This window comes from Salmo salar, chromosome 11 (genome assembly GCF_965601325.2).
Source record: "Salmo salar chromosome 11, fSalSal1, whole genome shotgun sequence".
NCBI classification, from domain to species: Eukaryota; Metazoa; Chordata; class Actinopteri; order Salmoniformes; family Salmonidae; genus Salmo; species Salmo salar.
The window spans coordinates 40,124,593-40,147,482 of NC_138301.1; the positions used below are offsets into that span (position 1 = coordinate 40,124,593).

The 22,890-nt window shown below is 42.8% G+C and overlaps 4 protein-coding genes across 4 annotated transcripts in view; all 4 read left to right on the forward strand.

Annotated features, from left to right (window-relative positions):
• The first annotated feature begins 3,977 nt into the window (after window positions 1-3,977).
• On the forward strand, window positions 3,978-6,472 carry LOC106587649 (uncharacterized). The gene is made up of 2 exons (XM_014176222.3): window positions 3,978-4,258; window positions 5,069-6,472. Exons 1-2 carry the CDS (start codon window positions 4,030-4,032, stop codon window positions 6,229-6,231), a joined length of 1,392 nt encoding a protein of 463 aa, XP_014031697.1. The 5' UTR covers window positions 3,978-4,029; the 3' UTR covers window positions 6,232-6,472.
• Window positions 6,473-8,161: 1,689 nt separating this feature from the next.
• zn572 (Zinc finger protein 572) lies at window positions 8,162-9,848 on the forward strand. Its single transcript, NM_001141435.2, is given in 2 exon segments — window positions 8,162-8,462; window positions 8,761-9,848. Coding segments are annotated over 2 exon segments (1,023 nt in total). The 5' UTR covers window positions 8,162-8,266; the 3' UTR covers window positions 9,588-9,848.
• Window positions 9,849-11,112: 1,264 nt separating this feature from the next.
• taldo (Transaldolase) lies at window positions 11,113-22,108 on the forward strand. Its single transcript, NM_001146426.2, is given in 8 exon segments — window positions 11,113-11,208; window positions 15,329-15,452; window positions 16,323-16,430; window positions 16,864-16,995; window positions 17,512-17,687; window positions 17,862-18,059; window positions 21,228-21,373; window positions 21,651-22,108. Coding segments are annotated over 8 exon segments (984 nt in total). The 5' UTR covers window positions 11,113-11,141; the 3' UTR covers window positions 21,684-22,108.
• A 434-nt stretch (window positions 22,109-22,542) lies between these two features.
• Window positions 22,543-22,890, forward strand: part of LOC106587829 (uncharacterized) — a 28,618-nt gene continuing 28,270 nt past the window's right edge. The window contains exon 1 of the mRNA XM_045689525.2: window positions 22,543-22,774. The gene's annotated coding sequence lies outside the window, so the exon portion shown is untranslated. The remainder of the gene's footprint in view (window positions 22,775-22,890) is intronic.

Below are 22,890 nucleotides of genomic sequence, written 5' to 3' on the forward strand. Positions count from 1 at the left end.
CAATAGCGCCTCTTAAACCTCAGGAGGCTGAAGAAATTTGGCTTGTCACCTAAAACCCTCACAAACTTTTAGAGATGCACAATTGAGAGCATCCTGTCGGGCTGCATCAACGCCTGGTATGGCAACTGTACCGCCCACAACCGCAGGGCTCTCCAGAGGGTGGTGCGGTCTACACAACGCATCACCGGGGGCAAACTACCTGCCCTCCAGAACACCTACAACACTCGATGTGACAGGAAGGCCAAAAAGATAATCAAGGACAACAACCACCCGAGCCACTGCCTGTTCACCCCACTATCATCCAGAAGGCAAGGTCAGTACAGGTGCATCAAAGCTGGGACCGAGGGACTGAAAAACAGCTTCTATCTCAAGGCCATCAGACTGTTAAATAGCCATCACTAGCACAGTGAGGCTGCTGCCTACATACACAGACTTGAAATCATTGGCCACTTTCATAAATGGAACACTAGTCACTTTAATAATGTCACTTTAATAATGTTCACATATTTTGCATTACTCATCTCATATGTATATACTGTATTCTATACTATTTACTGTATCTTAGTCTATGCCGCTCTGACATTGCTCATCCATATATTCACATATTCTTAATTCCATTCCTTTACTTAGATTTGTGTGTATTACATATTTGTTGTGAAATTGTTAGATATTACTTGTTGGATATTGCTGCACTGTCAGAACTAGAAGCACAAGCATTTCACTACACCCGCAAGAACATCTGCTAAACACGTGTATGTGACCAAATTTGATTTGATTTGAGGTGTTAAGACTACACACAGTTATAAATGGCCCATTTGCGAGATTGACTTGTCATTTCAATAGGTATAGGCTACAGACTAAAATCTGGGTTTATGATTGTAATTCAGTTTTGCCATGGTTTTCTTAGCTAGTTGCAGGTAGCCTATAGCCCCTGATAGGACTACATCTAATTTCAGATAGACTACAGTAGCCAAAGCAAGATGTAAACTGAATGATATAGCAGTTTGTTTAGTTCAAATTGACAGACTCATTTATTCAACGTGAATATCAAGACGATTTTGAGGTAAGAAATGCTTGTTTCCCAATAGGCTGCTGGAATAGGCTACTGAGGAAAGGGTCGTAATATCAACACTGAATAAAATATGAATAATATGTATGTGAACTGAATATTCCTGTCAACAACTGCCAGTGTTTTTGTAGTTTTTTTTACCTGTAGCCTAATCTGACTGACTGTTACCATTAATCTAATGGGTTCTAACAACTGATCGGTAATTGCGATAGAGCTTTGATAAATCCAATTTACTTAACTAAACATGGCCATTATCAATTGCATAATAACACAAGGCTACAACAATAAACTTAAGAAATCTGTTTGCCAGGCCCAGGTAGGCTACACAAGTTTAATTTTTTTATTTAACCTTTATTTAACTAGGTAAGTCAGTTAAGAACAAATTCTTATTTACAATGACGGCCTACCAAATGGCAAAAGGCCTCCTGCGGGGACGGGGGCTGGGATTAAAAATAAAAAATACTATAAAAATATAGGACAAAACACACATCACGATAACAGAGACACACTACAACACTACATAAAGAGACCTAAGACAACAACATAGCATGGCAGCAACACATGACAACACAGCATGGTAGCAAAACAACATGACAACAACATGGTAGAAAAACAACATGGCAGCAGCACAACATGGTAGCAGCACAAAACATGGTACAAACATTATTGGGCAGACAACAGCACAAAGGGCAAGAAGGTAGAGACAACAATACTTGCGAAGCAGCCAAAACTGTCAGTAAGAGTGTTTGTCCATGATTGCGTCTTTGAATGAAGAGATCCAGTTTGAGTGTTTTTTTTGCAGCTCGTTCCAGTCACTAGCTACAGCGAACTGAAAAGAGGAGCGACCCAGGGATGTGTGTGCTTTTGGGACCTTTAACAGAATGTGGCTGGCAGAACGGCTGTTGTATGTGGAGGATGAGGGCTGTAGTAGATATCTCAGATAGGGGGGAGTGAGTCCTAAGAGGGTTTTATAAATAAGCATCAACCAGTGGGTCCTGCGACGGGTATACAGAGATGACCAGTTTACAGAGGAGTATAGAGTGCAGTGATGTGTCCTATACGGAGCATTGGTGGCAAATCTGATGGCCGAATGGTAAAAATGTTAGCTACAGTGGGACTTTTTTTTATAAAAGGGCTTCATAAATGAAAACATAGCAATGTATCAACCTATGTGACATCAGAGGGCCAACCAACTTCCTGGTAGAGAATGTAGTGATGAGTACTAAAATCATCACCCGTAATAAAGCGCATTGTGCTATGATAAACTGCATCTAACAGCTTTAATGAATTGGCAGCTGCGTTCATATAGATGATGTCGCCATAGTCTAGGCTGATAGGAATGTTAACTGAATAATCTGCTTTCTACTATTTAGCGAGAGGCAAGACCTATATTTCTATAGAAGAAGCACATTTTTATACTCAGTTTATTAACTAACTCATCAATATGCTTTTTAAAAGACAGCTTTTCATCTATCCAGAGGCCCAGATATTTGTAAGCACGGACACAATCAATATGGACACCATCCAAAGTACATATGCTTAAATCAGACTTATTTTTATGCGCTCTAGAGAACAACATATACTTAGTTTTACCTGCATTCTTAGGCAGGAAAGAGGAATTTGAACGCTTCAATGGATTTACTGTTTTCTAAAATGTTGAGATAGAGCTTGAAAAGCTGTCAGTTGATTTAGCTGTCTTCATCAAGATAGTACATCAGTTTATCTATTGTCTGAGAGATTGCCAGTCCACCACAGTCAGTTTCTCTATTGTCTGAGAGATTGCCAGTCCACCACAGTCAGTTTCTCTATTGTCTGAGAGATTGCCAGTCCACCACAGTCAGTTTCTCTATTGTCTGAGAGATTGCCAGTCCACCACAGTCAGTTTCTCTATTGTCTGAGAGATTGCCAGTCCACCACAGTCAGTTTCTCTATTGTCTGAGAGATTGCCAGTCCACCACAGTCAGTTTCTCTATTGTCTGAGAGATTTCCAGTCCACCACAGTCAGTTTCTCTATTGTCTGAGAGATTGCCAGTCCACCACAGTCAGTTTCTCTATTGTCTGAGAGATTTCCAGTCCACCACAGTCAGTTTCTCTATTGTCTGAGAGATTGCCAGTCCACCACAGTCAGTTTCTCTATTGTCTGAGAGATTTCCAGTCCACCACAGTCAGTTTCTCTATTGTCTGAGAGATTTCCAGTCCACCACAGTCAGTTTCTCTTGCTTTATCCCAGGCATTATTTATCTTCTGAATAAACTCAGATAATTCCGAAGAAAACCAAGGGTTCGATCTATCTTTGACTCTGAATTGTTTAAAAGAGACGTGTTTATCTGCCAGAGGAATAAATATGGAGGACACATTTTCTAGAGCCAACTCAAGGTTAGGAATACAGGAGACCGTGGCTAAATCAGAGTAGAACATGTCATTAAAAAAACCTTGGTTAGAAAACTTTTTGCAATTTATCTTCTTAATTAAACGAGGATTAGTATTTTTCTGTTTCATAAACTAATACATACTATGGGACAAAGATCACTGAGATCATATGCAAATACTCTACTAGACAAATATTTGTGGGGGTTATTTGTAAGAATTAAATCAATCAATAAAGAGTTAACAGGTTTTTCACATTTAGCTGTGTGGGTTTTGAGATCAATTGAGTCAGACTAAAATCAATACATATACTCTTCAATTGATCTGAGGCCGGGGATAGCCAATCCAGATTCAAATTCCCGAAAATGTCCATAATTGTAGCCCAATTGCAGGAAAACCTCGGACATGGCAACTCAGGCTGTACTGTATTTGTTAAAATGTTGTTCACGCACAGAGTTGGGTTGTTTCATGTGCGCTCCTCCAGTACACGCACCAGGTGGCGGTAGCACAATTTATGTTTTGCTCTTTTCAGCCAATGAACACAGTCAGCTCTTACTCTGGATCTAGACGCAGTTCCTCACAGGAAGTGTTGCATGAACGAATCTCCCTCGACGGTCATTCCACAAAAAATGTCAAAGTTACAGTTGTTGCAAGCGTTTTTCTCCGACCGATTAACAACTGTGGCCGTAGAGATATCCGTGGCAGTGGAAAAAGCGTTTGCCGAGTACCAGGATGAGATCTCTCGTTCAAAGGAGGAGAATCAACGCCTGCAGAGGCTGCTGGATTCGGTTTTTAATCCCGATGTAAAATTACACAAAGCAGGTAAACGATCAACAAGCTTGCCATTAGCTGCTTTTGGCAACACCGGTGTATTTACACACTAGTGTTGACCCTTCGCAAAGCCCCGCCACAGAATATTTGGCAACCAATCGCAGCGCTCCAATGCAATTGTCGTCGAGCGACACCTCGGACAAGCTCACGTTTAAATCCACTGACATTTTTTAAATTCTTATCAATACCAGTATGTACTGTATGGGATTTAGTTTATTTTACGCCTGCTACGTTAAGGTTATGGGTTTGGGAACGCTGTCAGCAGGGTCATTGCCCTTTAAAAACGTTACTCATTGAGCGGATTCGATTATGCTGAGCCGCTGGGCACCGGTCTATGGCCCGTGACGTGAACAGGCGAAAGTGGTGAGGGAGGAGCGCCCTTTTCAAATGGAACGGTAATCTGCGCCGCTCGGTCATGTTCTCGACAAGCCAGCATGGTGCATTGTCCGGAAACATACAACATCTCTGTTCCATTAAATATGTTAGGCTTTTCAATCTAGTTTGGAAGGCAGATTAAGCGATTTTATCAAAAGCAATCACGTTTGCATGTGAAAACACAGAATCCTACTCTACGTGTTAATTAATCACTTTTGTTTTGTGCCGACTTTGCCGTGGGATTTGAATGGGGCACCTGGCTCAAATACACCAGCCTTAATAAAAGCACCTATATAACGCTGTGTATGTAAATGATGCTAACATTAGCTAATAAATGATGTCATTACAGTCTCAAATCACAGAGGGTGATTATTTATTGAAATGTATACATTTTTCTTGAAAATTATTTCATATCTTTCTTTCCAGAACCCCCGCAGCTCACTCTCACTGTTTCTGGAGATGAGGTTCCCCCTGAGCAGCAGCACTGTGAGGAGGAGTGGAGCGATCAAGAGATCATCGAGTCCATATTCATTTCCCCCTGTGTGGAAAGCAACAGTGATCAGGACTCACCTGAGCGCTCACGACTTTACCAAACTCTGAAGAACTCCCTTCCCACCATTGTAGCAGAACCGATCCAAACGAATCCAGATGGAGAGGACAACAAAATATCAGAATCAACCAGTGACACTCCCCTCACACAATTAAAGCCTCACAAAATTAAGAGAACACGGTTAAAGAAAGGACAAAGGTCTTACATCTGCACCGAGGGCAAGACAACCAGTGAGTTGAAAGCGCCATTGAGGCTTCACACAAGGAAGAGGCTCTACAGTTGTACCGAGTGCACAGCAACCTATGACAGACCTTGTCATTTGGAAATCCACAAGAGAACTCACACGGGTGAGAAACCATACGAGTGCAAAGACTGTGGTAAATGCTTCAACCGCAAGAATAGCCTAACGATGCATATGCTAACTCACACAGGGGAGAAATCGTTCTGCTGCCATGAATGTGGCAAACGCTTCGGTCTAAACACGAGACTGATACTTCACATGAGGACACACACAGGGGAGAAGCCACACAAGTGCCCTTTCTGTGCCAGATGCTTTACATTTCCAAGTCACTTAAGTCGTCACAAGAAGCTCCACACAGGAGAGAGACCACATCAATGCAATGTATGTGGGAAATGCTACACACGGAAGGAGCACCTGACAGACCATATGACATCCCACAGTGGAGCAAAACCATACAGCTGTATGCAATGTGGCAAATGCTACGCACTGCAAGGAAACCTGAGAGCGCATATGGCGAGTCACACAGGGAATAAGTTATCGTGCAGGTGTGCTGTGTGTGGATTAGGTGTTCTAAATCTAAGTCGCCACATGCAAGAAGTTCACACAGGAGGCAAACAGCATCAGTGCCAAGATTGTGGGAAGTGCTTCAACCGAAAGGAAAAACTGACAGAGCACATGAGGACTCACACGGGAGAGAAACCGTATCGATGTCATGATTGCGGCGAATGCTTTAGGCTCAATGTAACCCTGAAGAAACACATGATGACACACACATCTGCGGCAAGTGCTGTTCCATGAGAGAAGATATGAGAACTCAAGATGGGACATACACAGGGAGAAATCTTTGTAGTGCAATGCATGTTTCAGCAATATTGTTTAGATGTTTCAATGTTCACATTCAATTATCATTTTTATTCACTTATTTTTATACATTGCCCATTTGTAACTTTCATCTCAAAGTTAACCTTTACCTGTCTGTACCTTTCGGGCATTACTTTATGTTGGTATCAATAAAAAAAATGATCAACATGAAAACTCACATTGCTGTTGTTTCTATATAGCACAAAGCAAGACTGCATTTCTAGCACCCTGAGTCCCTATGATAGAATCTTATTTAGGACATCTGAAACATGTTTTAGTTTTATGAATGACTGTCTGTCGACTTGGGAGCAGAGAGGGAGTTTCTCCACTTTTGTGAACTATCTGCACTCTAAGGATATTTGTTGCAGGGCGCATTGTTCAGTAAATATGTCTTGATTAACAAGAGACCGTTATTATGACAGCCTATTTTTCATAACTCTGCTCAGGTAGATGGAAATGTGCTAGATAGAAACGTAGTAGAAAAGTGACCGTTCATGATCCAGGGTGTCAGGTAGCCTAACGGTTAAGAGCGTTGTGTCAGTAACTGAAAGGTTGCTGGTTTGAATCCCCGATCAAATTAGGTGAAAAATCTGTAGATATACCCTTGAGCAAAGCACTTAACACTAATTGGTCCTGTAAGTCTCTCTGGATAAGAGTGTCTGCTAAATCAGCGGATCTCAACCTCTCCTCGGCGACCCCCAGTCATTCCATTTATTTGATCTATTCCAGAGCTAGCACCCCTGATTCAACTTGTCAACTAATTAGGTGAAAAAATCTGTTGCTCTGCCGTTGAGCAAGGCACTTAACCCTAATTGCTCCAGGGGTGCTGCACAATGGTTACCCTGTTCATAACCCCACTCCCTGCGGGTGTCTCGGGGATTTGGGATATGCAACAACAACAAAAATGTCAGGACAAATATAAGCACCCCCCGAATAATAATGATTCATTATCAAGCCCTTGAATAGGTGAATCAGGTGAGCTAGTTCACAACTACAACAAAATTGTGAAAAGTTTGTGGGTCCCGAGGAGAGATGGTATTTGGTATTTTATTGTGAAAGCAGCAGCTACTCTTCCTGGGGTCCACGCGAAACATGACATAATACAGAACATTAATAGACAAGGACAGAACTACATCAATTTAAAAATGGCCCACGTAGCCTACATATCAATACACACAAACTATCTAGGTCAAATAGGGGAGAGGCGTTGTGCCGTGAGGTGTTGTTTTATCTGTTTTTTGAAACCAGGTTCGCTGTTCCATGCAATAAGGGCTCTATATAATACTATACGCTTTCTTGAATTTGTTCTGGATTTGGGGACTGTGAAAAGACCCCTGGTGGCATGTCTTGTGTGTGTGTGTGTGTGTAAGTTGACTATGCAAACAATTTTGAATTTTCAACACATTCATGTTTCTTATAAAAAGAAGAAGTGATGCAGTCTCTCTTTAACTCTTATCCAACACCAAGTAATTTAGTCTCCTCAACTTATTCAACAGCCACACCATTCATTACCAGATTCAGCTGAGGTCTAGAACTTAGGGAATGATTTGTACCAAATACAATGCTCTTAATTTTAGAGATGTTCAGGACCAGTTTATTATTGGCCATCCATTCCAAAACAGACTGCAACTCTTTGTTAAGGGTTTCAGTGGCTTCATTAGCAGTTGCTGGTGCGTATATGGAGCACCACCGTGCTAAATGTAATCAATCCATCCATACCCATTCTGCCCTGTCCTTTCTATGTGCACTGAGCTATAATAAGAACGGCTATTACTCCAGTACAGCAGGTGGCAGTGCAATGTCGGGTACGACGTTTCAGCCAATGAATGAACCATGAAAGAACAGAGGCAGTGTTTACGACTTTTTTACGACTAAATATTCTTACTTTTCACTGTTTACGTCCTAGTCCTGTTCAACAGATATATCCCCAATCTTTGCCGTGGCTCAATGTTATTACTTTATTCAACCTAAAATGTCTAAACTACATTCGTTGAATGCGTTTCTTACTGCCCGATTAACTGCGGCGGCTGTGGATATATTTGGGGCAGTGGAGAAGACTATAACAGCGTACCAGGAAGAAGTCTCCAGATCAAAAGTGGAGAACGACCATCTACGGAAGCTGTTGCTAGATTTCGGTTTCAAACCTGATAGAGAATCACAAAGAGCAGGTGTGTAAGATGAATCAGCAACCTATGGTTCTGTAAACATTATTACGATTATTAGCTAGCAAGTTAGACAACTGTGACAACCATAGGACAAGTTAATGACAGCTGAACTGTGCTGTACCTCAGTTGTTATTAGCTAGCTAATCAGGCATCACAATTAGATAGCGATCACTTCTCACTGCACTCTGTAATGTTAGTGTGAGTCTAGTCTGTAAATGTGTTGCGAGCTAAGGGGAAGAAGTAAAACTGAAGTGTGTTGATATATCTCAATGGTAAGTAACTTCCCCATCTTTCCTTTCAGACCTCCAGCTGCTCACTGTCTCTGTCTCTGGAGAGGAGGTTCCCTCTAAGCAGGAGTGGAGTGATCAAGAGGACACAGAGTCCATATTCATTCCCCCCTGTGTGGAAAATGCCAGTGATCAGGACTCACCCCAGAGCTCATACCTTTACCAAATTGGGAAGAACAGCAAGAGAGACTCCCTTCCCACCAACTCAACAGAACCGATCAAAACCAATCATGATGGAGAGGACTACGGGGCATTAGAATCAACCAGTAACTCTCAGACCATGTCAAAGTCAAAACATACACAGGCAAAGAAAGGACAAAGTCCTCTTGACACTGGGACAACCAGTGAGCTGAAAGCACCAATGAGGGCTCACACAGGTGATAGACCATACAAGTGCCCTGTGTGCAGGAAAAGGTTTACTAATAAGAACCATTTAAAAACGCATCAGAGAATTCACACAGGGGAGAGGCCACATTGGTGCAAAGAATGTGGCAAGTGCTTCAGCCGCAAGGGGGACCTGGGCACACACATGAGGACTCACACAGGAGAGAAACCGTACCAGTGCAGCGTTTGTGGCAAAAGCTTCAGGCGAAACCGACTGAATGAGCATATGAGGGTACACACAGGGGAAAGACCCTATCGGTGTGCCGACTGTGAGAAGGGCTTTATTTCAGTAAGTGACCTAAAACGTCACCAGCGCATTCACACGGGAGAAAAGCCGTTCAGGTGCGACAGTTGCGGAAAATGCTTCAGTCAGATGACAACCTTGAAAAAACATATGAGGACTGTTCATAAGAAGGTTCAATTGCAGAGCAGTGAGGAAAGCCCAGATCCCTGCTAGCATTAGGGACTCCTGTTCATTTATGTGATAATGACAAACAGCACAGGACATATCTTATGTTAACCTTGGTACCATCTGCGTGCGCTTTAGACAATTTCTCTGACTATCGCTGTCATTCATTCATGCAATTTTGTGTGTTGTAAATCTCTTCTACAGACTAGTTGCTTTCTTTCAGGACACTGTTCTAACACCAAGATCTACCAGATGACAATCATCATGTGTTGTTGTTACTTGACATTAAAGTGGATATACTGGGGGCTTTCAAACTCTGTGCCAACACTGATAGAATTAAATAATACGATTTTTTTTTGGGGGGGGGGGTCTTATTTGTTCTGTTGCACACAAGTGTGTAATGGAAACATGTTTGTTGTATATCCCAACTGCCCCTAAGACACCCTCAGTGAGTGGGGTCATGGCCAGGGTCACCATTGTCCAGCTCCCCTGGAGCAATTTGGTTAAGTGCCTTGCTCAAGGGCCCAGCAACAGATTTTTTTCACCTTGTCGGCTCCAGGATTCAACCCAGTGACCTTTCAGTTGCTGGCCCAACACTCTAACCCCGAGGCTACCTGCTGCCCAATTTTGGAACAGTCACAAATCCCTCGCTAAAGCAAGTGCATAAGCCTGCAACTAACTCATTGCCATGACCAAACTCTTGGGGTTCTTTTTACAAATCCAGATTATGCCTAGTCCTGGATCATAACATACTTTCAACAATCTCTCCAACAAGAATGATTTTGAATCCAGGACTAGGTTTAACCTGTCCAACACACTGTTTGTCATATCCTGTATGTACCCTGAATATACATACACAAAGACATCTATCAAGGTAAAATAGTTATGTTTTTTATTATTGTTATCTTTATTATTAATGTTATCTTTTTCATTTGTTTCTGTAACCCACTTTATCATGTATGATTTACGTAGATAATTGCATTCCATACTTGAATTTTATAGTCTTACTGAATGTTCCCCATTACTTCTGTGCGTGGCGCTATTGTAAACTAATATGTAGTTAATCAAGTTATGTAGGTAAGATTTTGTTCATTCATTACATATTTTATCCTACATCTATTACAGATGGACTTTGTAGTACATTATATTAATGTATTCAAATATTAAGTACATGAGCCTACAACCTCTTGACACAACCAACAATCTTGGTATTTTCCTTAGAGTTTCTTTGCTTTTAGTATGTTTTCATAATCAGAGCAATGAAAAACGACATACTGTGTACAACACCTGATGCATGTACCTTAAATATGCACAGAGGTCTATGAACTACTTCCCCGACAAGTCATTCTATTGGTCAATTCAAGTAGCAGTACGAGGCGTAAGAGCAAGTATCGTTCTCCATTGGACGAGAGCAACTTGTTGCTTCAAACCGATTTCAAACAGCCAACGTGCGCGCCCCTGTCTCTCCAGCTTCCGAGCGCCGCCGTCCACACCGCGCTTTCGTCGATCCAAAATTCCGTCTGTCTCACGTGCTTTGTGAATATAAAAGCTCTCTTGTTTCCCTTCATCATGTGTAGTGTGTCACCAGACAAACGGCGAAAGATGGAGTCGGCGTTGGAACAGCTGAAGAAACACACCGTGGTCGTGGCGGACACCGGAGACTTCAACGGTACCAGATTGGATTGACCGCTATGCACTACTAGCCAAGGCCAGACAGGCATTAGCTAGCTAGAACAGTGATATAACATGTTGCAAGGTTTATAGTTGCGTTAACGTTATCTACTTATCGTAGTCTGCTCGAATATTAATTCCGATAAACTTCTGTTTTTATCTTTTAAATTAATGTTGCTAGCAGTCGTATCATGTTTGGCTAATAATTAACTTACTGCACTTGTGGCTAGCTAGTTATGACCACGGCTCTTGCACGTTTCATGCATTGCAACTTGATCACTAATGTTAATTAACTATGGGAAGAACTATATAGTTATGGATTTCTATTTTCAGGTGTTTCATTTAGACTTTGAGTTAACAAACAGGAATTGCAATTTTTAAAACAATGACTTACTCCTGTCAGGGCACGTTGACGCTGTCACGCCCTACTAGTCAACATTGGTTCTCCCACGTGACACTAATGGGTTTAGTTAAATAACACTAAATGCAGAAGACAATTTAAAATGCCACATTTAGCGTAGTTTAGCTACATAACATTTGTTTAAATCACATGTTCACAGCCCTTGACTGACATTACTGTCTCCCAGATTCAGAGAACTGGTTCCTCCTCCGTTTGAATAAGGAAGTAGGAATGATGTAACCAATTAGTTAGTTCCATTGTGGTGTAAACCAAACATTTCCTCATGCTTGCTCTGCAAGTCAGGATGACAAGACAAACTGTCTGCCTGCCACAGGGTAATGTTAACCAGGCTGAGATGGGGCACACTGTAAGTGGATAGGCTTTGATGACATGCTGCTACAGTCTACACAATGTTTCTTCTCAGGATAGGTGACGGTTTTGGAGCTTCACAGGTTTTGATCCCTGAATTCAGCGGTCTTTAGGACGGGTTTTTCCCAATGGTTTTGCTCTCTTTAGAAAATATACTTGCAGGAAGACCTGAATAATGTATCTATAGGACCAGTCACTCAGATGGCCTACTCTGATTCTGAAGATTGACCAAGGTATCTGTGACCTTGCTTCATGCCTCAGCAGTTCAGTTTTTAGACTGGTGAGAGGAACCTCGATGTAGCCATAGGCCCGATTTCATGTTGTGAAAGGGTGCACTTGGCCAATTCCCATTGTGAAAGGACCTCACTGGCCAACTCTTGTGAGATGCAGTGCATTCATTGGTCAACTGTTTTGAAGACGGAAACCCTGTTGACTACAATACTGAAGGACAGTTGAACCACACCAGTTAGTATTGTATGTTGCTCTTATGGTGCTACAGTCATTTTACCAGTGGGTCATGTCAGGATTAAAACAGGAACAATCACTTTCAAACTTGATCAAGTTCAATTAGAAACTCTTGTCTGGCATATTTTGTGTGTGATATCATATGGATGTTTGTCCATATTGCAAAGCCTAATACCTTGTCTACCTTAGCTACATGAAGTTATTTAAGCTGACTCGTGATGGCTTTTAAGTGTGGCCTCATTGCCAATCTTTTGCTGGCATGCAGAATGGTGAACAGCTCAGTTGTACAATTCCTCAGTTATCCCAATGATGAGGAGGGTGTGTATTTAATCTTTCAATGGGATTAATGCGGCAGATTACATTGGCACAGAACATGCTTTATCTTGCCAGTTGCTGTCTTTGTTCAAATGGGGTTGGTTAGTGTGTCTTATCTTAGGGTTGGTCTCTGTGTAGGCTTACATGGCTGGACTGATTTCGGATATCATAAGGTGAATGCGCCAATTTGTAAGTCGCTCTGGATAAGAGCGTCTGCTAAATGACGTAAATGTCTAAGCCTTATTCCTTCAAGAAAAGACCTCACCAACAGACGAGGTTTTCTGCTATGAGAATTACTAAAAGAAACAAATGAAAAGTGCCTCATAACTTTTCTCTAAGGAACACACTTTTGGCATCTTTACCTTCCCTAACATGTTGTAAAACCCACACGTGTTATCTTCTATCAAATATTGACTGGTTGCAAGCACAAGCTTGTTCAAATCGAGCAACCCCTGTGAAATGTGACAGTGCATGGTTAAAAGTGCAACCCTGTACTCTTCCTTAACCATGTGGAAAACACATGGTCACTCTTGTGTTTATGCATGGCAGTCATCTGGTGTGCGTAACAAATGGAAAGGAGTGTGCAAATTGCAGCAACACTTTAGCCTGAAGTTGCCCTTTTAATATGCCATGTTACTCTAACTACTTTTAAAACCTCAGTGCAATTACTGCACTGTGGTAATTGCAGATGTGGCACATAATCATTGAACTGTAGTGAAAGGACACTGCAATTTCAGTTTCTAATTTGGTGTGTTTTATTAATACATCAATTCTATATAACTACCAGGTGTGAAGTGTAGGCCTAATCCAAATATCTGACCCCCTGGGGTACACCTCAAGCTCTCATTGAACAGTTACACAATCTGTCTTGACAGAAAAGTGAATCCAAAGCTCTTGATATGGAGAGGTCTGCATGTTTTCCACAAACACAATATTTTCTGCCTGCTTATCAACTCTTTCTCAAAAGACCTCCAACAGATAATTCAGCTACCAGCTGTGTACTGTTCATCCAAACAGCTTGTTTGGCTATGCTGTTTTGGATTGTTAAATCACTGGCAGTAATACATAATGGTGATAACATGGGTGGCTGTGGGAAGGGGTTGCAAATCGCTGCCTGTGACAGATCCAGCCATAAGGACTGGCTAAAAGAGTAGGGTATTTGAACAGAATGAGATGGTGAGGGCCTAGAATGTTTTAGTTTTCAGAGAAACACAGGGGGCCTTTGTGCTTCATTGTGTCGCCTACTCCCTGTCAGTGGCAGAAGCTTGGCCAGCTGGTCTAAAGCCCATCGCCATAGACCTCCCTCACTGTAGCTGACATGGCATATCACAACGAGGGGGTATACTAATCAGAACTGGAGAGTACCCTGATTTTTAGGCTAACAAGGCTATAGTAAAGGCCCTCCAGTGCAAAGTAGGAAAAGCAAAACAATTGTAACTTGAAAATAAACTTTTTGCATTGCAGGTAGCCTAGTGGTTAGAGTGTTGGACTGGTAACCAAAAGGTTGCAAGATCGAATCCCCGCGCTGACAAGGTAAAAATCTGTCGTTCTGCCCCTGAACAAGGCAGTTAACCCACTGTTCCTAGGGCGTTATTGAAAATAAGAATTTGTTCTTAACTGACTTGCCTAGTAAAATAAATTGCAGTGTCTGAGGAACAGGAAATTGGGTTTTTCATTAAAATTGTCACTTTTACCCCAATGTCACAATCTGTAAGGCACTCTGTATTAGACCTTCACCTAGGATGCTTCACTACAAGGCTACCTCACAGGCTAAAGGTATTTAACCATGAATGTTTAATTTGAACATCGGGTGTTCAACTTCTACTGCAGTGTTGCAGGTAGACGATGGGCTGTTTTTCCTCTTCCCTCCCAATCTTCTGCTTTAGTTGGAAACTGCAGTTGGCTTGTATGTACAGGAGAGGTCACTGTTGGTTGAGACCAGTGCCACTTGACCAGTCCAGCACGTTCTCTCTTCTGTATAAGTGACTTTATTGAAAATTGGCATAAGCAATATATGAATGGACCTTTTTACTGAATTATCAGGCTTGATAGCAGTTATTTCACAGCTAAACATCTCAGGTTAAGATTGGTGAATGAAGTTGTCCTATGAAGACTTGTATGTACCTTGGGACTGAAGGCGTCCGCATGCTTCCCAGACCAAACAGTTCGGTTGACTTCCTGCTTATGTATGTTCTTTTTTTTTTTTTATTATTTTTTTCTGGAGGCATGCTGAAATTCACAGCCCAAGTCTACACCCACTTGTAGGTGATTGGTCAACAGTAGGGTTTCTTTAAAGTATTTGTCATTAAACTAATGACACTTTTTCATTGAAATACTGCACCAAGCAGTTAATGTAAAATTGTGACTAAGATCTCCTTGGCAAAAAGGTCACTAAGAGATCTGTCACTTAATGTTGCTCAGATTATTTTGAGGAAGTGTACTGGCTACGGTGTCTCAATGGACACTACTATGGCCACTTGTTTTTCATGCATAGATCTAGTGAGGATATGAACATCTAGTGTTGTGAGCTGCTCTTAACTTATGTTGTCTCTCCCACTTCTCTGAACAGCCATTGAAGAGTACAAGCCCCAGGATGCCACCACCAACCCCTCCCTCATCCTGGCTGCTGCCAAGATGGCCGCCTACCAGCATCTGGTCGACCAGGCCATCAAATACGGCATCGCCAAGGGCGGGTAAGATGGGCACTCTGAAATGTATGCAACTCTGCACTGCTTCTACACTTGTAAAGTAGTTCAGTGACTCAACTGACCTCCCCTTTAAACAATGGGATTTTGAGTGAACAAAGAACCAGGTGTTTGTCGTTTGCTCATGATAAGTGTTGTCAATGCAGGTGCCCTGAGGGTGCTGGTCAGTCTGCCTTGCCTCGCACATGCCTGCGAATTATACATGTGTTTCACGGTCACTTCACCCCGTTATGAACATTGTCTTGGAGACTGACAACTTTGAGGTCATTTGCAATGGGCGCTAAGCATTTAATCTAAACTACACCAGAATATAAAAAAAGAACACATTTCCAAGCCACTAAAGTACATCTGAAGACATCAGTTTTGGACTTTCCTATTAATTATTTGCCTTGTTTAGAATGTTGTATTTCCAAGCATTTAATGCCCTTTAGAATATTAATCGGTGCCAAATTGAGTAGAACTGAGGTGAGAACCATGAATACTGGAAAGTGAATGAACATTTCAAGTTTATTACAGCACATAATAAACTGGGTAGTTTGAGCCCTGAATGCTGATTGGTTGACAGCACCCCCCCGGGCCTTAAATATACACATTAACAACACCTGCTCTTTCTGTGACTGACCAGGTGAAAGCTATGATCCTATGTTGTCACTTGTTAAAGCCACTTCAATCAGTGTAGATGAAGGGGAGGAGACGGGTTAAAGGAGGTGGGGGTGCAACTATTTGGCTGGTGTTCCTAATGTTTGGTGTACTCTAAGTGATTACTTGGTTAATAAATCCTTAATCTACTGCTGAAAGCTATGATCACATGTTTGCTATGCTTGAGATATTGCACCTCACCAGTATTCTGTCCATCAGACCTGAGGAGGAGCAGGTCACCAACACCATGGACAAGCTGTTTGTGAGCTTCGGCCTGGAGATCCTGAAGAAGATCCCAGGCAGGGTCTCCACGGAGGTAGACGCCAGGTACAGGAAAGCCCCCTGCGCCGCTCGGGCCAACATAAGTCGATCATGTGCTTTGTATCTGTCGACACCAGCTATCAGAATAACATCCACTCATCAATTATGTTTAATATAAATGTCTGAACATAGCCATGTAGGCATTATCAACTTCTATGGGGAGGGGAATGGTTCATGTGAAACTGCATTTACAAATATGCTCAATTCCACCAAGTTGATGAATGGACTTGTTGCCTCAAATGCAACCTGGAGCCTTTACAGATCAGGGTAGTAAATTGAGCCTTTAACTTGACTCTCGCTCACTGAACACAAGTTCACAGCAGAGCCTCAGACTCAAATGACTGGTGTGGAGTCCACATAAAACGGCTTTACCAAATAGTAATCGTTCATAGCGTTACTATTTAGATTGACTAACTCAACCTCTCCCACTCGACATTAGGCTTTCGTACGATAAGGATGAGATGGTGGCGCGGGCCCTGCGGATCATTGCCTTGTACGAAGAGGCTGGTATCAAGAAGGACCGTGTTCTCATCAAGCTCTCCTCAACATGGGAAGGCATCCAGGCTGGCAGGTGTGAGATGGAGGGGGAGGGAAGGATATGAGTCATCTACCTTACAGGGGCATTTCTTCACCTGTCATCTGGGCCCAGTTTTTCAAAAGTTATCTAACTGGATTTTGCCCACTAGACTTAAGTGGAATGAGTAGTGCGAGACTCCCAGTCAATGATTTGCCCTTTCTATGCATTTAACCCTATCTGGTAGGTGAAATCCAGTTAACTTTTGAAGAAATGAATACTGTAGCTGTGTGTATATGCACGTCTTGGAATGTGGACTAAAAACAAATGTGATAATGTTTAGGTGTTCTGTTGGTACACAGTGGAATGTTTTCAAAACATGCTGTTTTGGCAACTAATTTGACACAAATGGTTAAACAATTTACCTGCTATGTTCTGTCAATTTACCTCCAACCTAGAAATTATTTTGGTGTCAATTGGTTTCTAAAATGTTGGTTTTGACAGCCATGGAAGCACAGTGAAGCTCTGCTGTTTACTGTCCTTTGCTGTGCCTGTCAATGTGTGTACCTGCAGGGAGCTGGAGGAGAAGCACGGGGTCCACTGCAACATGACCCTGCTGTTCTCCTTCGCCCAGGCAGTGGCCTGCGCCGAGGCCAAAGTCACCCTCATCTCACCCTTTGTGGGCCGCATCATGGACTGGTACAAAGAGAACACTGCCCAGAAGAGCTACGAGGCCCATGAGGACCCAGGTATGGGCTGACTGATCCATCATTTGATAGCATGAGTGTTGGCCTCAACAGTCCCAGACCTTACATTATCAGTATAAATAAGATACCTGGTGACTTGGATGTATTTATTGACTTCATTACTCTACTGGAGTGGCTTTATTACACAAACATCTTTATTTTGTTCTCTTCACTCAGGTGTGATCAGTGTGACCAAGATTTACAACCACTACAAGAAGTATGACTATACCACGGTGGTGATGGGAGCTTCCTTCAGGAACACTGGGGAGGTCAAGGCCCTGGCCGGCTGTGACCTGCTTACCATTTCCCCCAGCTTACTGGGAGAGCTGAGCAAGGACCACAGCACGGTCACGCCAATGCTCACGGTTCAGAAAGGTAACAACTCATTGCTACCTCCTACAGGACACTAGTATGAGCTCCCTGGAACAGTTGGGAATGAACATGATATCACATTGTGTTTGTCACATGTGCTGAATACAGCAGGTGTAGACCTTACTGTGAAATGCTTGCTTATAAGCTTCTAACCAACAATGCAGATAAGAGAATTTACTAAATAAAATAACAATGAGGCTATATACAGGAGGTACCTGTACTGAAGCAATGTGTGGGGGTACAGGTTAGTCTATGTAAATAGTTCTGGTGGCCATTTGCTTGTTCAGCAGTCTTACGGCTTGGGGTAGAAGCTGTTAAGGAGCCTTTTGGACCTGGACTTGGTTCCCTTGTACTGCTTGCCGTGCGGTAGCAATGAGAACAGTATGACTTTGACTGGAGTCTGACTTTTTTTTGGGGGGGGGGGCTTCATCTGACACCACCTAGTGTATAGATCCTAGATGGCGGGAAGCTTGGCCCCAGTGACATACTGGGCCATACGCAATACCCTCTGTAGCGCCTTATGATTGGATGCCGAGCAGTTGCGATATCAGGCGGTGACGCAACCGGTCAGGATGCTCTAGAACTTTTTGAGGATCTGGGGACCCATGCCAAATCTTCAGTCACCTCAGTGGGGGGAAAGGTGTTGTCGTGCCCTCTTCACAACTGCCTTGGTGTCTGGGCCATGATAATTTGGTGCTGTGGACACAAGGAACTTGCCACTCTCAACCTGCTCCACTACAGCCCCGTCGATGAGAACGGGTGTGTGCCCGGTCCTTTCTCCTGTCCACAATCATCTCCTTTGTCTTGAGCATGTTGAGGGAGAGGTTGTTGTCCTGTCACCACATGGCCAGGTCTGACCTCAGCAAACTTAATGGTGTTGGAGTCGTGCTTGGCCAAGTAGTCATGGGTGAACAGGGAGTACAGGACTAAGAACACACCGCTGAGGGGTCCCTGTGTTGAGGATCAGCGTGGCAGATGTGTTGCCTACCATGGCCACCTGGGGGTGGCCCATCTGGAGGTCCAGGATCCAGTTGCAGAGGGAGGTGTTTAGTCCCAGGATCCTTAGCTTAGTGATGAGCTTTGTGGGCACTATGGTGTTCAACTCTGAGCTGTAGTCAATGAACAGCATTCTCACATAGGTGTTCCTTTTAACCAGGTTTTTCAAGGGCAGTGTGAAGTGCGATAGATTGCGTAATCTGTTGGTGGTATGTGAATTGGAGTGGGTCTGGGGCAAAGTGCGGGTAGTTTTTTAAAATTATTTTTAAAAATATATATAACCTCTTCTCCCCAATTTCGTGTTATCCAATTGGTAGTTGGTCTTGTCCCATCACTGCAACTCCCATACGGACTCGCAAGGCGACAGTTGAGAGCTGTGCGTCCTCTGAAACCCGGCCCAGCCACGCGGCGTCTTCACACAATGCCCGCTACACAATGCCCGCTTAAACCAGAAGCCAGCCACATCAGTGTGTCAGAGGAAACGCCGTACTCCTGGTGACTGTCAGCGTGCATGCGCCCAGCCTGCCACAGGAGTTGCTAGAGCATGATGGGACAAGGGAATCTCGACCTGCCTAACCCGGACGACGCTGGGTCTCCTAGTCACGGCCACCTGTGACAGGGCTTGGGATCAAACCCAGGTCTGTAGTGACGCCTCGAGCTCTGCAATGCAGTGCCTTAGACTGCTGCGCCACTCGGGAGGCCCCCACAAATATATTTAACAGACCATTGGTCCCCCCCAAAAAATGTAGCCCTCAATCTCAAAATCCCGACTTTGGCCCTCGGGCCAAAGTTTGCCCATCCCTGGTCTAGGGTTTCTGGGATGACTGACGTGAGCCATGACTGGCCTTTTCAAAGTACTTCATGGCTACCGATGTGAGTGCTACGGGGCGGTAGTCATTACTTTCTTGGGCACAGATAATGATTTTTCTATTGTCAGGCCTGGTTTCAAATATGTAATCTGTGCTTGATTGTGTTTGCCTGGCTTAATGAACCAATAGAATAGTCTTAGCTGCAAACCCTGCCAATATTGCCCCAAGGCGGTGTAGTGCAAACTCAAAGTATTTGAAGGGTTTCAAATGGTGTTTCATCTCAGGTCTGATCCATGCAGGTGTTAACATGGGTTCATATTCTAAAGGAAATCTCACTGCATCATATGGGTTCAGTGATGCAGTAAATAAACGATCAATGTTCTATTATGGTTTGTGACAGGGTTACATGTTATTTAAGCACATGGAAGAAGCTCTCTTCCCTTCAACTCTAGGTCGTATCTTCAGGACTCCTACACAGTGCTGTGAATGTAATCTGCATTCTCCCACTCTGGCTTTGTTTTGAATGTTAACCTGCTCAAAGTGCCAGATGGGAACAAGGGGCTGATGGGAGGGATGCATGTGTCATGCACCAGACACAATGTTTCCTCTGTAATAAAGCAGAGGGTAACCATGTACTGTATGAATAAACACTAATTCAAGCCAAATATTTTGGTAACTTTTAAAAGTTGAGTTCCGCTGAATTAAACTTTATTTTAAGAACATAATTTGAATTGGTTGGAACAGTCATGCAGTTCAAGGAAACCTGGTAAAGCAGGTCTGCTTGGAAGACCCCTGTAGCTATAATCTGAGCCCTGTTGGTTACTGTTACACACTAGCGGGTTAAAGAACAAGTTTGTTTTTGTTAGACCCCACCTAAGGAGAACTTGCTGAGGCCCCTTCAACATTGGCTATGCAGTCTCTTATGAGTAGGAATGTGTCTCGTAACCATGTTGTCTATTAGTCTCAACAATTTCAACCTCGGGCAATAATGGTTCACAAACCTACAGAGCAAAACAAATTCATTGCTTTGTATTTAGGAACTCCTGTGTTTCAATGTCTGGTTCATCTTTTGAGGCTCCTCGTCTTTTTAAATGGATGCTTGTCTCTTCCCCTGGGCCAGGTCTGCATTGAAAAAGGTATATTTATCCTGCATCCCAATGTATACATTGTTTCCTTCAATAAACACCTGAAACCATTGAGGGCATAATGAGGTCCTCTATAGGTAAAACCATAAGCATTCTGGTTGATTGCTGCCGTACTACCAGTCCTTCAAAAGCCTGGGGACAGGAACTACGTAATCACATTGGACCATGGATGAATATACTGTAATGGCAATTCTTTACGTCTCTCACTTTGTCCCGTTTAGCCAAGGCCTGTGATTTGGAGAAGGTTCACCTGGATGAGAAAGAATTCCGCTGGCAACACAACGAGGACCGCATGGCCGTGGAGAAGCTTTCTGACGGCATCCGTAAGTTTGCCGCCGATGCCATCAAGCTGGAGACCATGATCAAGGTGAGACTGGAGCACTGGGGTTGTAAATATTTCTGAATGACCTGTAAAGTATCAGGAGTAGTATGGTGCACATGTGAAGAAAATCCATATAGGAACAGCAAGAACTATTGACCTATTACATTTTTTTTTTTAAGACTTGTTTGGAACAAAGTAATGCTGGAAATTCAGTCGTGTCCTGTGGGTCAAAATTTGACAATTAAGTTCCCTTGCCTTTTAATGTTTTTTTTTTTTTTTTTCTTCGGTTTCCTCTTTTATACGTTGCGTTGCCCCTCCACAGGAGAAGATGCTGAATGTGAAGAACGGCCAGTAAAGGGGGACCAGATGTTCAACCCTCCCCGCCGGAAACGATGACAGTTGTGCAACAACCACCACTGGGGGCCCAAGGGACCAACTCTCCCGCCTCCCCTGACCCCAAAATGGGACCCCCCCTCAACACGAACGCCTCGCCACTATAGGCCTGGATTTACTGTATTTTTGTCTTGACTCAATGAAGAGTGGTTTCAATTGTAAATCCAGTACTGATGCAATGCTACTTTTGTTACTTGCCGCACTAGATTTGGTCAGGGGAACGAACACACAACGGTCAGGCTCGGTACAGTTTTTTTTTTACTCATCAGCCCTTTAGTATCTAGGAAAAACAACTTCAAACTAACAACCTAACTATTCTGAACATTCCTCAGGAAATCATGACAATAATGATTTAACAGTTTCACCAATTAAACTCTTTCCTCAGTGAACCTGTGTTCTGTCCTGAATGTTTCATTAAGCCAGGAGTGGGTTGTCTAACGGTTCATGAAGCTGCTTTATGTACTAGGTCTTCCTCTGGCTCACTTGTTGATGTTGCATAAATCTCCCCATTTTTAGATGATTTGGGCATGAAATTTAAAACATGCTAAATGTGGGTGATTGCGTTACAAGGGACTTGGTACAAATATGCTAATATTTGTTGGTAGTTTATTAAAACCAAGTGTGGATTGCAGTCACTGTCCATAAACTATTTATTTTTCTGAGGTAAGGAAACAATTTTTGTAATATCTGACGTATTCCTTTTAATCTGTCTAAAAACAAGTCCATAATGTTACTTCTCAAACCATTTTTTTTTTTCTAGTCCTGCTGGATATCATCCTAGTGATGCATGTTGCTTAAGCCATAATTAAAGACTACAAAATGCAATTTACTTGGCTGAGTTTGTTTGTGCTGAAAATACGTCACTCATTGTAATGTAGTCAGTGCCACTGGTCCAGCCAGTTTAGCATCATTTTTCAATCTCAAGTGCTTTCCCAGCAATGTACTAGGTAGAGTGAAAGCTGAGCTGTAGCTTGAACTTCCTATCGGACCACTCAACTCGTTGCAGACAGCTGTCCGTCTGAATACCAAGACACCCTTGGTTGAGTGATTAAGGTGGGTATTGGAGGGAAGCGACAGATTCCTGAATGATTACTTTTAAATCAGATAAAAATGTCTCTTTTGCTCTTGAGGTTGGGCCTCTAAACATTATACTTTTTGGTTGTGACGAT

Coding starts and splice junctions, on each gene's coding strand:
- LOC106587649 (XM_014176222.3), top strand. CDS start 4,030: ATGAACGAATCTCCCTCGACGGTCATTCCACAAAAAATGTCAAAGTTA. Junction 4,259..5,068: donor TGTAAAATTACACAAAGCAG/GTAAACGATCAA, acceptor CTTTCTTTCCAG/AACCCCCGCAGCTCACTCTC.